The sequence below is a fragment of the Heptranchias perlo genome, chromosome 12 (genome assembly GCF_035084215.1).
Source record: "Heptranchias perlo isolate sHepPer1 chromosome 12, sHepPer1.hap1, whole genome shotgun sequence".
In the NCBI taxonomy this organism is placed as follows: Eukaryota; Metazoa; Chordata; class Chondrichthyes; order Hexanchiformes; family Hexanchidae; genus Heptranchias; species Heptranchias perlo.
The window spans coordinates 56952899-56968201 of NC_090336.1; the positions used below are offsets into that span (position 1 = coordinate 56952899).

A 15303-nucleotide genomic window follows, 5' to 3' on the forward strand; every position below is an offset into this window, starting at 1 on the left:
GCGCGTGCTCGCGGGGGGAGGGGGGTTGGAGCGCGTGCTCGCGGGGGGGGGAGGGGGGTTGGAGCGCGTGCGCGCGGGGGGAGGGGGTTGGAGCGCGTGCTCGCGGGGGGAGGGGGTTGGAGCGCGTGCTCGCGGGGGGGAGGGGGGTTGGAGCGCGTGCGCGCGGGCTTGTGGTAAACATTCGGCGGCGTCAGTTCCTTTCGGTGCCGCTCGGAATCCATGTCGCTCGTTATCGCCGAGCACCGCGACTGAGTGACGGACGGAGCCGGCCTCAGGCGGAGGCGGCCTCAGCACGACCACCATGAAGGTGAGTGGAAGAAAGGGGGGCGTCCGTCCGTCCGCCCGCCCGGCGGCTCTTTGTGAATGAGGCAGCGGCCGGGAGGGGTTTCATCGGCCCCGGCTGCGCCGCCGCGCCCCCCCTCCTCCTCACGGCGGGTTACGGTTTAACGATGCACTCAGTGCCCCCCGCCCCCGCTGTGGTCGAGGCTTTCTTTGTGCGAGCAGGCCCGGAATCCCCCCTCCCCCCGCTTTACGGACCCTGTTTCCCCCCCACATCCCAGTGAACCGGCCTCAGTGACTCTGCTCTCCGACAAGGACGCTTGAAAGGGACATGGTTTAAGATGCAGTGTCCATGAATACCGAATATATGTTTCTTCACATTCGAGTGCCAGCCCGCCAGATAATTTATAAAATTGCTAGAAGTTTCTCTCCACTTGCTGTGTGTTTGGCTGGAAAATTCGATTTATTCGCCGACAATATTAAACGTCAGAAATGTAATATTTCAGTTTAAAATCCCCCGTGAAGTTGGCCCCTCTGTGAACTCGGCACAGAGATGATTGTCCTCTGTACATTGGGAGCTGCGTCAATACGAGTTTCAGAATGAACATAGCTGAAGCTAAATAAATATGTCTGTTATATATTTTAACTAGGATTTAAGTTTGTAAATGTTGCCAAAATGTACGTGAAAAAATCTGTTGGAAGTAAAGCAGCATTCGGTTATGCAGAAGCAAAGCTGAGTACGGAACTGGGGCCAAATATTGAAACCGAGACACCTCAGATCTTCAGTGGGGTGTGCTGCGTGCAGTATTAATTATCGGTTTTTATTAGTGCGAAATGTGCTGGTTTTACTGAAAATGTAATGAGGTTGTATAAAAGGACGCTTTGCATTTATTTACCTATCGCCTTATGTTTCAAAGCGTTTCACGTACACTGAAATTCAAAAGTAATTCATTGTAAAGTGCTTGACCTGTGATATCCTTGTGATTTTAGGAAGGAGGTTTAATGTAATTCTGTGAAATTATATTCTAAACCATCAGCAAATTCATTTATGGTTCTTTGGAACAGTGGTTCATTCACATTTCTACATGCAGGACCCCCAACAAATATTGGCCCACTCTTGGGGACACTGTGTCCTAACTTACAAAAAGCAGTGTCAACGACCTAAAGGATAACAATGCTATTGTTGTTGAAAATATTTCATCAGTACTTGCAACAGAAATAATGGGCTAGGTGGTCAAAGAATAATAGAATTCTTGAGACGTTGTGGTTGCTGTGCATGGCACGTCCAGCAGACAGAAATACGATGACCTTGAGGATCTCCTGGAATACTCGGTTGCCCGTATCCTAACTCACACCAAATCCCGTTCTCCCATCATCCCTGTGTTTGCTGACCAACATTGGCTCGCCGTCCACCAATGCCTCAAATTAAAAATTCTCATCCTTGTGTTCAAATTTCTTCATGGCCTCGCCACTCCCTATCTTTGTAAACTCCTCCAGCCCTACAATCCTCCGAGAATTCTGCATTCCTCCAATTCTGGCCTCTTTCCTTTGCCCCGATTTCCTTTGCCCTACCATTGGCAGCTGCACCTTCAGCTGACTAGGCCCTAAGCTGTGGTATTCCCTCCCTAAATCTCTCATCCCCCTCCACCTCTATCTTCCTTTAAGATGCTCCTTAAAACGTACCTCTTTGACCAAGCTTTTAATCACCTGTCCTAATGTCTCCTTCCTTGGCCCTGTGCCAGTTGTTTTTTTCTGATTACGCTCCTGTGAAATGCTTTAGGATGTTTTACTATGATAAGGCTGCTATATAAATGCAAGTTCAATTTCCTCATGGGCCCTAGGATGAAAGGTTCTGCTTTAAACTATGGTTGTAGGCAGGTTGTTTGTTTCAGTGGAAGTGCTTCACTTAACAACCAATGGATCAGATCAAAGCTCTGCAGTCCTGCCACATCCAGTCGTGAATGGTGGTGGACAATTAAACAACTAACGGGAGGAGGAGGCTCTGTAAACATCCCTATTCTCAATGATGGCGGAGTCCAGCACGTGAGAACAAAAGATAAGGCTGAAGCATTTGCAACCATCTTCAGCCAGAAGTGCCGAGTGGATGATCCATCTCTGCCTCCTCCCGATATCCCCACCATCACGGAAGCCAGTCTTCAGCCAATTCGATTCACTCCACGTGATATCAAGAAACTGCTGAGTGCACTGGATACAACAAAGGCTATGGGCCCCAACAACATCCGGGCTGTTGTGCTGAAGACTTGTGCTCCAGAACTAGCCGTGCCTCTAGCTAAACTGTTGCAGTACAGCTACAACACTGGCATCTAACCGACAATGTGGAAAATTGCCCAGGTATGTCCTGTCCACAAAAAGCAGGACAAATCCAATCCGGCCAATTACCGCTCCATCAGTCTACTCTCAATCATCAGCAAAGTGATGGAAGGTGTCGTTGACAGTGCTATCAAGTGGCACTTACTCACCAATAACCTGCTCGCTGATGCTCAGTTTGGGTTCCGCCATGACCACTTGGCTCCAGACCTCATTACAGCCTTGGTCCAAACATGGACAGAAGAGCTGAATTCCAGCGGTGAGGTGAGAGTGACTGCCCTTGACATCAAGGCAGCATTTGACCGAGTGTGGCACCAAGGAGCCCTAATAAAATTGAAGTCAGTGGGATTCGGGGCAAACTCTCCAATGGCTGGAGTCATACCTAGCACAAAGGAAGATGGTAGTGGTTGTTGGAGGCCAAACATCTCAGCCCCAGGGCATTGCTGCAGGAGTTCCTCAGGGCAGTGTCCAAGGCCCAACCATCTTCAGCAGCTTCATCAATGACCTTCCCTCCATCATAAGGTCAGAAATGGGGATGTTCGCTGATGATTGCACAGTGTTCAGTTCCATTCGCAACCCCTCAGATAATGAAGCAATCTGACCCTGCATGCAGCAAGACCTGGACAACATCCAGGCTTAGGCTGATAAGTGGCAAGTAACATTCGCGCCAGACAATGACAATCTCCAACGAGAGAGAGTCTAACCACCACCCCTTGACATTCAACGGCATTACCATCGCTGAATCCCCCACCATCAACATCTTGGGGGGTCACCATTGACCAGAAACGTATTGGACCAGCTGTATAAATACTATGGCTACAAGAGCAGGTCAGAGGCTGGGTATTCTGTGGCGAGTGACTCACCTCCTGACTCCCCAAAGCCTTTCCACCATTTACAAGGCACAAGTCAGGAGTGTGGTGGAATACTCTTCACTTGCCTGGATGAGTGCAGCTCCAACAACACTCAAGAAGCTTGACACCATCCAGGATGCTTGATTGGCACCCCATCCACCACCCTAAACATTCACTCCCTTCACCACTGTTGCACCGTGGCTGCAGTGTGTACCATCCACAGGATGCACTGCAGCAACTCGCCAAGGCTTCTTCGACAGCACCTCCCAAACCCGCGACCTCTACCACCGAGAAGGACAAGGGCAGCAGGCACATGGGAACAACACCACCTGCACGTTCCCCTCCAAGTCTCACACCATCCCAACTTGAAAATATATCGTCGCTGGGTCAAAATCCTGGAACTCCCTACCAGCACTGTGGGAGAACCTTCACCAAACGGACTGCAGCGGTTCAAGAATGTGGCTCACCACCACCTTCTCAAGGGCAATTCGAGATGGGCAGTAAATGCTGGCCTTGCCAGTAACGCCCACATCCCATGAAATAATTTTTTTTAAAGTTGCCTCGTCGTTTATAAGGTGTCTGCTCAGAGTGCACTCCAATAGCATAAAATTTGCTGTTACGTTGCTGTCCTGAAAACTCCATTAGCTTTTTAAAACAAAATGCATACTGAACTGTTTGTCACTGTGCTTCCCTCCAGGAATACTACTTTAAACATATCGAACTGAAACTCTGGCTTTACGGAAGCTCCTTGCTGTTCCCAATGGATGTCTAGCCTGCACACTCCCTGGTGTCCCCTTGCCTATATATGCCACGTGCATGTTCCAGCTCAGTCTGGAGTTTACCCCCGAACAAATGGATGTCACTATCGCATCCTCCATGCCTTCGTCCACTCCCCTCACAGGTCACACGAGAAAGCGTAACAGTATTTCAGACAAGGCTATATCTGCTTAATAGCTTTGGAAAGGGTGAATCACAGAATACGATCACTACTAAGTATAGTGTTGGTGAGGCCACTGCAGCCGTGACATTTCTGCAAAGATTGTACTCATGATGGGGAAGTTGTGGATGGCTGCTCAGAATGCAAAGCTGAATGAGTAAGCAAAACTGAATACAGTTGACACTGTTGGAAAGGGTCACACCCATGAGTCGCCCAATCCTACAGGAGAAAGCCTTGGAGCTCCAAGAAGCATTGAATGGAATCCAGAATTGAAAGCCATCTCAGGATGGCTGGATAAATTTTTTTAAAAGTGTCATGGTATAACTTTCAAACTGTAGAGGGAAGTGCCATCTGACTGCTTTCAGATATTAATTCAAGAAAAGTGAACAAAATTTGTCCCATAGCTGCATTGCAATGAGAATCCTGTCTGACGAGAAGTTTGCTGCATGTGCAGCGTTGGCTGGCCCAGGTACAAATACAGCAAGGAGCATCTCAGTCCCAGAATAATCATCCCAGTGGTACACATAAATTATTGTCACTGGTGGTCAGGAGAGCTTTCAATGTTAGCCTCAACTCCATTCCCAGTAACAATAAAGCCCAGTTTAACAAATGTCAAATTGTTCACAGAATGATTTGTACCTCATGCAAACTGTTGCTTGCAGTAGTAGCAGCAGCAGCAACTTTTTACCAAGTCCATCCTCATCAGGGACATTCCTCTTGTGCATATTTCAGCTTAGTCCCTTCACAGTCGGGTCATCAAGTGTATTTTCTTTCTGCATTTTCCGCCCCTCCCCCTGAAAAAATTTAAGAGTGATGCAGTCTATTAATCGGAGCAAGAGGATATTTCGCGCCAGCTGTTGCCACCTCTCTCTCCACAATGATGGAAGAAGTCATCATAGAATTGTACAGCACTGAAGGCCATTCAGCCCATCATGCCTGTGCTAGCTCTTTGAAAGCTATCCCATTGGTCCCACTCCCCTGCTCTTTCCCCATAGCCCTGCAATTCTTGAATTTTCAAGTATACATCCGATCCCAATGAAGTATTTCTGATGGGTAAAGCTTGAGGCCATCAATGCAAGGGACACCGAGTACTGGATAACATGGATATAGGACAGCACTCCTAAAGTCAGTCTAGTCATGTGACATGTTGAGCAGCTGTGGCCCACTATCTAAGCAGCCATCACTGCTAGTGAATTCCAAGCTGTGACTTATCCTCACAGCAGAGACATTGGTAGATGACTGTTGAACAACATAGCCACTTCAGTCCAGCGATTCTAACATCAATGACTGGCTTGCACCTGAAAGTGACTTTGGGCACCAGCTGCTTTGGGATGAAGATACTGTGCTTGCTGTTCAGGATGATGCAAGAAGTGATGCTTACCACCCAGCAGCAGGTGATCCACAGGAAGAGATGCCCCACACCAGTGGAGCTGTTCTATTTGATGTGGCACTAAGATATGTGGAAAAACAAGATCGACCTACACCCACAAACACCATGCTCATCTCGTTGTGCCAATATTTGACTGTGTCACTTCGTCATCTGAAGCTTTGTTTCTCATGTCACTAAACTGTGCAAATTTCATAAGTATCCTGCAATTGTTCAACCTCAACCTTGATTTATAAATCACTACTTTCAGTAATATATACTGTACTGTTTAGAGCTTTTTCTTTATTCATTTTTAAACAGTAAACAAATATAATAGTGTTCAAAAATTCAGCAGCAGAATTTTTTTTTAATAGTGACTGTCCTAATCTGGTTTACTTCAGTAGGGCAGGTTATCATTTTTTTTTATTCGTTCATGGGATGTGGGCGACGCTGGCAAGGCCGGTATTTATTGCCCATCCCTAATTGCCCTTGAGAAGGTGGTGGTGAGCCGCCTTCTTGAACCGCTGCAGTCCGTTTGGTGAAGGTTCTCCCACATAGCTGTTAGGAAGGGAATTCCAGGATTTTGACCCAGCGACGATGAAGGAACGACGATATATTTCCAAGTCGGGATGGTGTGTGACTTGGAGGGGAACGTGCAGGTGGTGGTGTTCCCATGTGCCTGCTGCCCTTGTCCTTCTAGGTGGCAGAGGTCGCAGGTTTGGGAGGTGCTGTCAAAGAAGCCTTGGCGAGTTGCTGCAGTGCATCCTGTGGATGGTACACACTGCAGCCACAGTGCGCCGGTGGTGAAGGGAGTGAATGTTTAGGGTGGTGGATGGGGTGCCAATCAAGCGGGCTGCTTTGTCCTGGATGGTGTCGAGCTTCTTGAGTGTTGTTGGAGCTGCACTCATCCAAGCAAGTGGAGAGTATTCCACCACACTCCAGACTTGTGCCTTGTAGATGGTGGAAAGGCTTTGGGGAGTCAGGAGGTGAGTCAGTCGCCACAGAATACCCAGCCTCTGACCTGCTCTTGTAGCCACAGTATTTATGTGGCTGGTCCAGTTAAGTTTCTGGTCAATGGTGACCCCCAGGATATTGATGGTGGGGGATTCGGCGATGGTAATGCCATTGAATGTCAAGGGGAGGTGGTCATTGCCTGGCACTTGTCTGGCGCGAATGTTACTTGCCACTTAGGAGCCCAAGCCTGAATGTCGTCCAGGTCTTGCTGCATGCGGGCTCGGACTGCTTCATTATCTGAGGGGTTGCGAATGGAACTGAACACTGTGCAATCATCTGCGAACATCCCCATTTCTGACCTTATGACGGAGGGAATGTCATTGTAATCTTAGCATGTTCGATAGTGATTTCCCGGGGGTGGAATTGGACCCTCTTACGTCCTTTTTCCGGCAGAAAAAGCATGCAAAGTTGTCCAATTTAGGGGGACAACCTCCTGTCCCCAAACAGCGTCGGAAACATGCCCAATGCCATATTGGTTTGGATGCTGTGGAGGCATCCCTGGTGGCTGCCAAAAACAGGCGTTGGGTGTCCTGAATATGCTAATAAGGGGCGTAATGCCTGTTTTAAGACCCAAACTGGAAATTGGTTTGTCCCCTGAAAGTGGCAGATGTTGGGCCTGCTGTGTTCAGGATTACCTGGTTTATATGTGGCCTGACCGGCGGTCTTTAAAGAAGCAGGAGTGCTCCTCTGGCTCCTCAAAATTGCAGGACCCTTCCAGCCGCCCTTCGCCTCCCCCTCTTCATTTCTTCTCACAACCGGACTTGTCTTAGGCCCAGAAGCTGGACGATCTTGCTACTCCCCTGCAAGCTGTCTCTGGGACAACAACTGGTGCCTGCAGCTCGCCAGTACTATACTGATGAGGCCAGAAAATCAATTTGCCATTTTCCTACCGCCGGCCTCATTTGGAGCCTTTCTGTTGAATGAAAATGTGTTCTCTGACGATCCTCCATTGAATGGTTTCTCAGGGTGGAGATTAAAAAGAGGATTTGAAGGTGAAAGGTACAGCTCTGTGATTTGGTTGGGGGGATTGTTGTGGGGAGCTGCTGAGGGAGGGGCTTTGACTGATAGTTGATGAAACTTTCAGTTCCATTCACTAACCTTTAGAGGTGCATCCAACTTGTAGACTCAAACTGTATTCTTCAAGGAGTTCAAAAGCATGCTGGTACTGGTATTATCTGTAACCCCTCGACTCAATCCCCACCAATCTCATCCCCCTCAAAATGCTGAAAGATAATTAAACTTGTGGTACAGATTTTAATGGTTAATTTGTTGGATAATAAAAGACAAGATTTAAAAAAAAATACAAAAGCATGAGCATCCTAAATGTTGTGCATGACCTGAGTAAACATCATTAAAATGAGTTGGTATGTTGCTAACTAGCATGTAACAAGATTAACCACCCTTTGGTTGTTGAGGACTATTATGGAATAGCTGATTACACATGCAACTACAAAAGATAATCTAATGCTTGGCATGTAATGGACATGGAAAGGTATTCCTATTTTTAAGTGAAGCATGTGGTACGTAATGTATTTTACAAACTCCATTCGTTTAATTGACTTTAAATGGTTTTTTAAAAAAATCAGATGAATAATAAAATTCGAACTAATAATGGTGCAACACAAGAATGGCATTCCAGCAAACATATCAGTACATAGATGGAATTGGTATAAGTAGATCAATGGAGTACATGGAGCAAGAATTTGAGTCTTCGGTTGTGCCAAACTTTACATTCAAGCATTGGAATTGCCATGCAGGTGAAAAAGATGCTATTTCCCCCATTAATGGAGTTTCCATTACTTGACTGGCTCTGTTTATTCAGTGGGGTTGAATATGGTCTTGCTCTTCCCAGGTCCAGGATAGCAAAAAATTCTTTATGCTGCTGTTTCTGTATGATCATGTTCTGTCTGTGATGGATGCACCATACTTTACTCTTTGCCTTTTTGTGGATAGAAGTGGGATAGGGCTCCTGAAAGTGGCTGGAGAAAGATTGCATGAAGGATGTGGACTGAATTGATTGTACCTGGTATCGTGGTCAGATGTCTTCAAATAACTTCATGTTTGTGTTTATATTGTACCGAGCCAACTCTGAAATATTTGTGGGGGAAACCAGTCAATCATTTGTTACTGTTGTTTCTGTATTCCATACCCCTTGGGCTGAGCACCAAGGGAAAAGTATTACAATGGAATCCAGTTATATTGGTCAATTTGGGCAGGTCTCCAAGTGATCACTGAATCTGAGATGGTAATCTCATGATGCCCTTAAGGGTAGCTGTCAAAACAAATGCCAGTATTTTGAGCACAGTATGGCTCAGTGGCTCACCTCACTTCTGAATCATGTCATGGGTTCATGCCGCACGCCAGAAACTTGAGCACCAGTCTTGGCTGACACTTAAGTGTAGCTCTGAAGGAGTGCAACACTGGTGGCGATACCATCTTTTCAATGAGGCGTTAGACAGACTGGTGAAATGGGTAGACACATAGCAGATGAAATTTAATGCCCAGACGTGTGAAGTGATGCATTTTGAAAGGAAGAACGAGAAGAGGCAATATAAATTAAATGGTACAGTTTTAAAGAGGGAGCTGCAACAACGAGACCTAGGGGTTCATATACACAAATCTTTGAAAGTAGCAGGATAAGTTGACAAGGCTGTTTTTTTTAAAAAAAAGCATACGGGATCCTGGGCTTTATAAATAGAGGCATAGAGTACAAAAGCAAGGAAGTTATGCTAAACCTTTACAAATCATTGGTAAGGCCTCAGCTGGAGTATTGTGTCCAATTCTGGGCACCACACTTTAGGAAGGTTGTCAAGGCCTTGGAGAGGGTGCAAAGGAGATTTACTGGAATGGCACTACGGATGAGAGACTTCAGTTATATGGAGATATTAGAGAAGCTGGGATTGTTCTCCTTAGGGGAGATTTTATAGAGATGCTCAAAATTATGAGGGATTTTGATGGAGTAAATGAGGAACTGTTTCCACTGGCAGGAAAGTCGGTAACCGGAGGACACAGATTTAAGATAATTGCCAAAAGAGCCAAAGGGGAGATGAGGATAATTTTTTTTAAGCTGTGAGTTGTCATGATCTGGAATTCACTGCCTGAAAGCAGGGTGGAAGCAGATTCAATAGTAACTTTCAAAAGGGAATTGGATAAATACTTGAAGCTGAAAAATTTGCAGGGCTTTGGGGAAAGAGCAGGGGAGTGCGACTAATTAGATTGGTCTTTCAAAGAGCAAGTACAGGCACGATGGGCCAAATAGCCTCCTTCTGTGCTCTGATTCTTAGCAGAAAAGCATTGAAATTATTATGCAGGCTACAAGTGTCACCAATATAACAGCAATGCATTTAGTTGTTTTTTGTTTCTTACTGATTATCCTCAATTGTACAATTATGCTGGAGCTTATTCAAAGCAGCAGACTATTGTTTAATTTGAACACCCTATCCATCATTTATGGCATGCTTGACCAAGTAGGTAATATTCCAAAGATGCATTGTCACCATTGAGTTTTCCCATTGTTTGTACTGTCTTGCAATAGGCCAGATGTTTTGTGCTGCTATTTAATTAGCCAAAAAGAAAAAAAAAATCATCACTGCAGGATTACTTGTAGAGCATTTAATACTGTAGGGAAGCAACCTGTGCTTAAATAGGAATATGCCAACTGTTTGGTATCAGGCCTACTACTTGGCACCCACAAAATGTGCATCATGGTTAAAATTTTAAATCTGCAGTTGTTGACTAGTTGCTTTCCTGTAGGAAGCGATACATATAGAATAGAAGTCTATTAGTTCGAGGTTTTACCATAAAATATTGGGAGTACCATTGCTCGGTGGCAAGGAGTCATGTGATGTGGCTTTGTGCCTGTGATTTTCTCCTTGTGATGAGCTCCTGATCTCAGCCTCACTGTGGGGGGAAAAGTGGCTCTAAATGGATGGAGGAAAATGATCTGGTGGTTAATCTCTCTGGTGCCTGCCTTAGAGAGGCATTGCAAACTCTTGTCTTGGTTAGGGCATGTGCTTGCACAGGGAGACTCCACAGACTTAAAACTTTAAAAAAAAGCAAGCTGAAGAACTCTTAACTGAACAGCAACCTTCAGGATAAGATGTTGTGCTATGTTGCATATAAAACCAAATAAGTTCCTTTGCTATATATAGTGCTAACTGGTGTTGCAAGCTATTATAATCCTTTAAGGTAGACGAGGATGCCAACTAAACACACACAAAATCACATGCTGCCCTTCATTAGAGTGAGAATTCTCATTCACCTTATCTGTTGTATGTTGATGTTGAGCAGTTTTTTTTCTATAATGTGGATTTGGGACAACTCTGTTCTCTCAAGTCTGTCCCCACCCAGTCTGAGGCCCAAATCTTTTATGTTCATTGAAGAGTTCTTCCAAGAGATAATTGAAACTTAAAATGCTTACTTGGAAATCCTTTGGCATTGCATCAAAAAAAATGAATTTGATTGTGGGACATTAGAAAATAAGCTTTTGTAATTTTTTTTCAAGCTGACTCTTGTCTATATATTAAAAATGATACAGCTTGTTGTTTTGGCTTTTATTTTAAACAGGGACCAGATAGACAAGCTCAAATAACTGAAAGCGTGGCAGATCTGACAGATGTGACAGACAGTACTTACGAAGATGTGCCGCCTTATCTTAGGGAGGAACCTCCAGAAGGTACTGTTTAATTGCTGCCCCAGAGAAATGCTGCGAAATATATTGCTTTATTGGAGCAGAAAATAATGACCAAGTTGGTACATATTATAACTTTCCTCAGGGTTGGGGAGGGATGAATTTGTGTAACAAGGCCTTCTCTGAGTGATACCTTGTCACATGTTACAGCAATAATTAATAATTTGCATAGTTGTGTCTGGGTGCATTGTAGACCTTGGCTGTCATGAGACAAAACAGTGTGTTTCTGACTGTTAGAACGAAGGAAAATAGAAAACGTAAACTTACTGAAAATTAGTATACATTTTTTAAATGGACTTTTATAATTAAGTTGTGTTTTGTAGCAAAGTAGATTAACACTTGAGAATCTCCTTGGGGAAAATATATTTTTAGCAAGGTTAGAACTGTTGTTTCCTGGCTTCATGATTTTGCTCATCTATACACACATGAACACTAGACAAAAAGGAGTTTGGTCATAATTCAAATCATAAAAAAACTTAACTGTTTGAGATGTGATTTGTTATTTTAATGTTGGGGGTTGCTGCACAACGAAAATACGAGTAAAACCCAAAAACATAATGTGATTTTAGTGCAATCTCAAATTTCAAACCTTTTAAATCTAATTTGCATAACTCCCATTACATTTCTGTATTAATAATATAGTCCTGTTCTTGTAAGTTGTGACAATGTTATAAATTTTATCTGTTGTCACTTAGTGATCTTTTTAATGACTATGCAGCAGCATTGTAAATTTGCAACCTCAATGATGATCAACATTGATGTGTATCGGTTAATTTTTTTTAACTTTGAAGTCTAAACCTACCTCTTCCTTATTTAAGTAGCCTTTCAGACATGTTTTATTGAAGGTTATAGAACGTAACTTTTGCTACACAACTTAACATTTTTGTTTTCGCTGACATCTTAATTGCCAGTCCAAAATTTTCAATATTGTGAAACTGCGTTGGAGCTCTCCAGTATTTCTTTAGGCATCATGAATGTAGTTAGAGTAAAAAAAAAAGACACTTACTTACAGAATGGGCTTAGATCTAGTTTAATACACCATGTTTTAGCTGCGTGTGTGTAGACTAATGGAGCACACTTTTTTTTGTAACAAAAACAAGCCGTCAGCTGTTGGATTGCTGGGCAAGAACAATATTATCCCGGTTGTACAGGACAGAGTATAGCCAAGGACAATAACACAGTCTGACTATTTTTGTGGGTGTGCAACATGTAAACATACTATGATTTAGTTAGAGATTTGGCTACCTATCATTTTCTTTTGAGTCCAATTTTGAACACACTTTCCCTTTCTGCTGCTGAGAGGAAATGGTAATGATCTGTTCAAAGGCAACTTGAAGCAGTCACTTGGTGATGTGGGAGAATAGCTTGTGGCACTCATCTGTTTAGGACTTCAAGCAATTCTCCCCAATGTGATATTAGCATGTGTGCAAACTTTTAAAATTTGCATCTTAAACATCACTGAATCTTTGGCAGCCTTTACCCCAAAAAGCTGTGGAGGCTGAGTCACTGAATACATTCAAGGCTGAGTTGGACACATTTTTGATCAGCAAGGGAGTCAAACGATATGGGGAAAAGGCGGGAAAGTGGAGTTGAGGTAAAAATCAGATCAGCCGTGATCTCATTGAATGGTGGAGCAGGCTCGGGGGGCCGAATGGCCGACTCCTGCTCCTATCTCTTATGGTCTTAAGTCATTTTTTTCAGTAGATGTCCTTAGATGAGGTACACTTTCCTCAGTTATTACAATTTTATTGAGATTGCAAGAAATTTATCTCTTAATGTACAAAATAAAAAGATAGGAACATAGGAACAGGAGTAGGCCATTCAGCCCCTCGTGCCTGCTCCGCCATTTGATAAGATCATGGCTGATCTGTGATCTAACTCCATATACCTGCCTTTGGCCCATATCCCTTAATACCTTTGGTTGCCAAAAAGCTATCTATCTCACATTTAAATTTAGCAATTGAGCTAGTATCAGTTGCCGTTTGTGGAAGAGAGTTCCAAACTTCTGCAACCCTTTGTGTGTAGAAGTGTTTTCTCATCTCGCTCCTGAAAGGTCTGGCTGTAATTTTTAGACTGTGCCCCCCTACTCCTAAAATCCCCAACTAGTGGAAATAGTTTCTCTCTATCCACCCTATCTGTTCCCCTGAATATCTTAAACTTTGATCAGATCACCTCTTAACCTTCGAAACTCACGAGAATACAACCCCAATTTGTGTAATCTCTCCTCGTAACTTAACCCTTGAAGTCCGGGTATCATTCTAGTAAACCTACGCTGCACTCCCTCCAAGGCCAATATGTCCTTCCGAAGGTGCGGTGCCCAGAACTGCTCACAGTACTCCAGGTGCGGTCTAACCAGGGTTTTGTATAGCTGCAGCATAACTTCTGCCCCCTTGTACTCTAGTCCTCTAGATATCAAGGCCAACAGTCCATTTGCCTTCTTGATTATTTTCTGCACCTGTTCATGACACTTCAATGATCTATGTACCTGAACCACTAAGTCCCTTTGGACATCCACTGTTTTTAACTTTTTACCATTTAGAAAGTACCCTGTTCTATCCTTTTTTGATCCAAAATGGATGACCTCACATTTGTCTACATTGAATTCCATTTGCCACAGTTTTGCCCATTCACCTAATCTATCAATATCACTTTGTAATTTTATGTTTTCATCGACACTGCTTACAATGCCACCAATCTTTGTGTCATTGGCAAACTTAGATGAAGGCATAGAAAGTCTCATATCTAAGTCGTTAATAAATATTGTGAATAATTGAGGCCCCAAGACAGATCCCTGCGGGACTCCACTGGTCACATCCTGCCAATGTGAGAACCTTCCCATTATCCCTACTCTCTGTCGCCTTTCGCTCAGCCAACTTCCTAACCAAGTCCATATTTTTCCCTCGATTCCATGGGCTTCTATCTTAGCTAACAGTCTCTTATGTGGGACCTTATCAAATGCCTTCTGGAAGTCCATATAAATAACATCCATTGACATTCCCCTGTCCACTACTTTAGTCACCTCTTCAAAAAATTCAATCAGGTTTGTCAGGCACGACCTACCTTTCACAAATCCATGCTGGCTCTCTCTGATTAACTGAAAATTCTCGGTGTTCAGTCACCCTACCCTAAATTACAGACTCCAGCATTTTCCCCACAACAGATGTTAGGCTAACTGGTCTATAATTCCCCGGTTTCCCTCTCTCTCCTTTCTTAAAAAGCGGAGTGACGTGCAATTTTCCAATCCAGAGGGACAGTTCCTGAATCTAGAGAACTTTGAAAGATTATCGTTAGGGCATCTGCAATCTGCTCACCTACTTCCTTTAAAACCCTGGGATGGAAACCATCTGGTCCTGGGGATTTGTCACTCTTTAGTGCTATTATTTTCTTCATTACTGTTGCTTTACTTATGTTAATTTTATCGAGTCCCTGTCCCCGATTCAATATAAGTTTTCTTGGGATTTCCGGCTATCCTCTTTTTCTACTGTAAATACTGACGCAAAGTAATTGTTCAACATGTCTGCCATTTCCCCATTGTCAATGACAATATCCCCACTTTCAGTTTTTAAGGGGCCAACACTGCTCCTGACCACCCTCTTTTTCCTAATATAACTATAAAAGTTCTTCATATTGGTTTTGATATCCCTTGCGAGTTTCTTTTCATACTCTCTTTTTGTAGTTCTTACTATCTGTTTTGTGACCCTTTGTTGATCTTTGTATCTTTCCCATTCGCCAGGATCTGTGCCATGTTTTGCCTTTTTGTATGCCCTTTCCTTATGTCTTACACTGTCCCTTACCTCTTTACTTGTCCATGGCTGTTTTTTTTGTCAAGTGGAGTTCT

General features: G+C 43.9%; 2 protein-coding genes across 2 annotated transcripts in view; one reads left to right on the forward strand and one right to left on the reverse strand.

Annotated features, from left to right (window-relative positions):
• Nucleotides 1-15303, reverse strand: part of LOC137328050 (uncharacterized) — a 59011-nt gene that overhangs the window by 31953 nt on the left and 11755 nt on the right. The gene's annotated exons all lie outside the window — the stretch shown is intronic.
• Nucleotides 157-15303, forward strand: part of zgc:101566 (Transmembrane protein 263-B-like) — a 178170-nt gene continuing 163023 nt past the window's right edge. The window contains exons 1-2 of the mRNA XM_067994162.1: nucleotides 157-307; nucleotides 11342-11450. Of these exons, the coding sequence (XP_067850263.1) occupies nucleotides 302-307; nucleotides 11342-11450 (115 nt within the window). The 5' untranslated portion in view covers nucleotides 157-301. The remainder of the gene's footprint in view (nucleotides 308-11341; nucleotides 11451-15303) is intronic.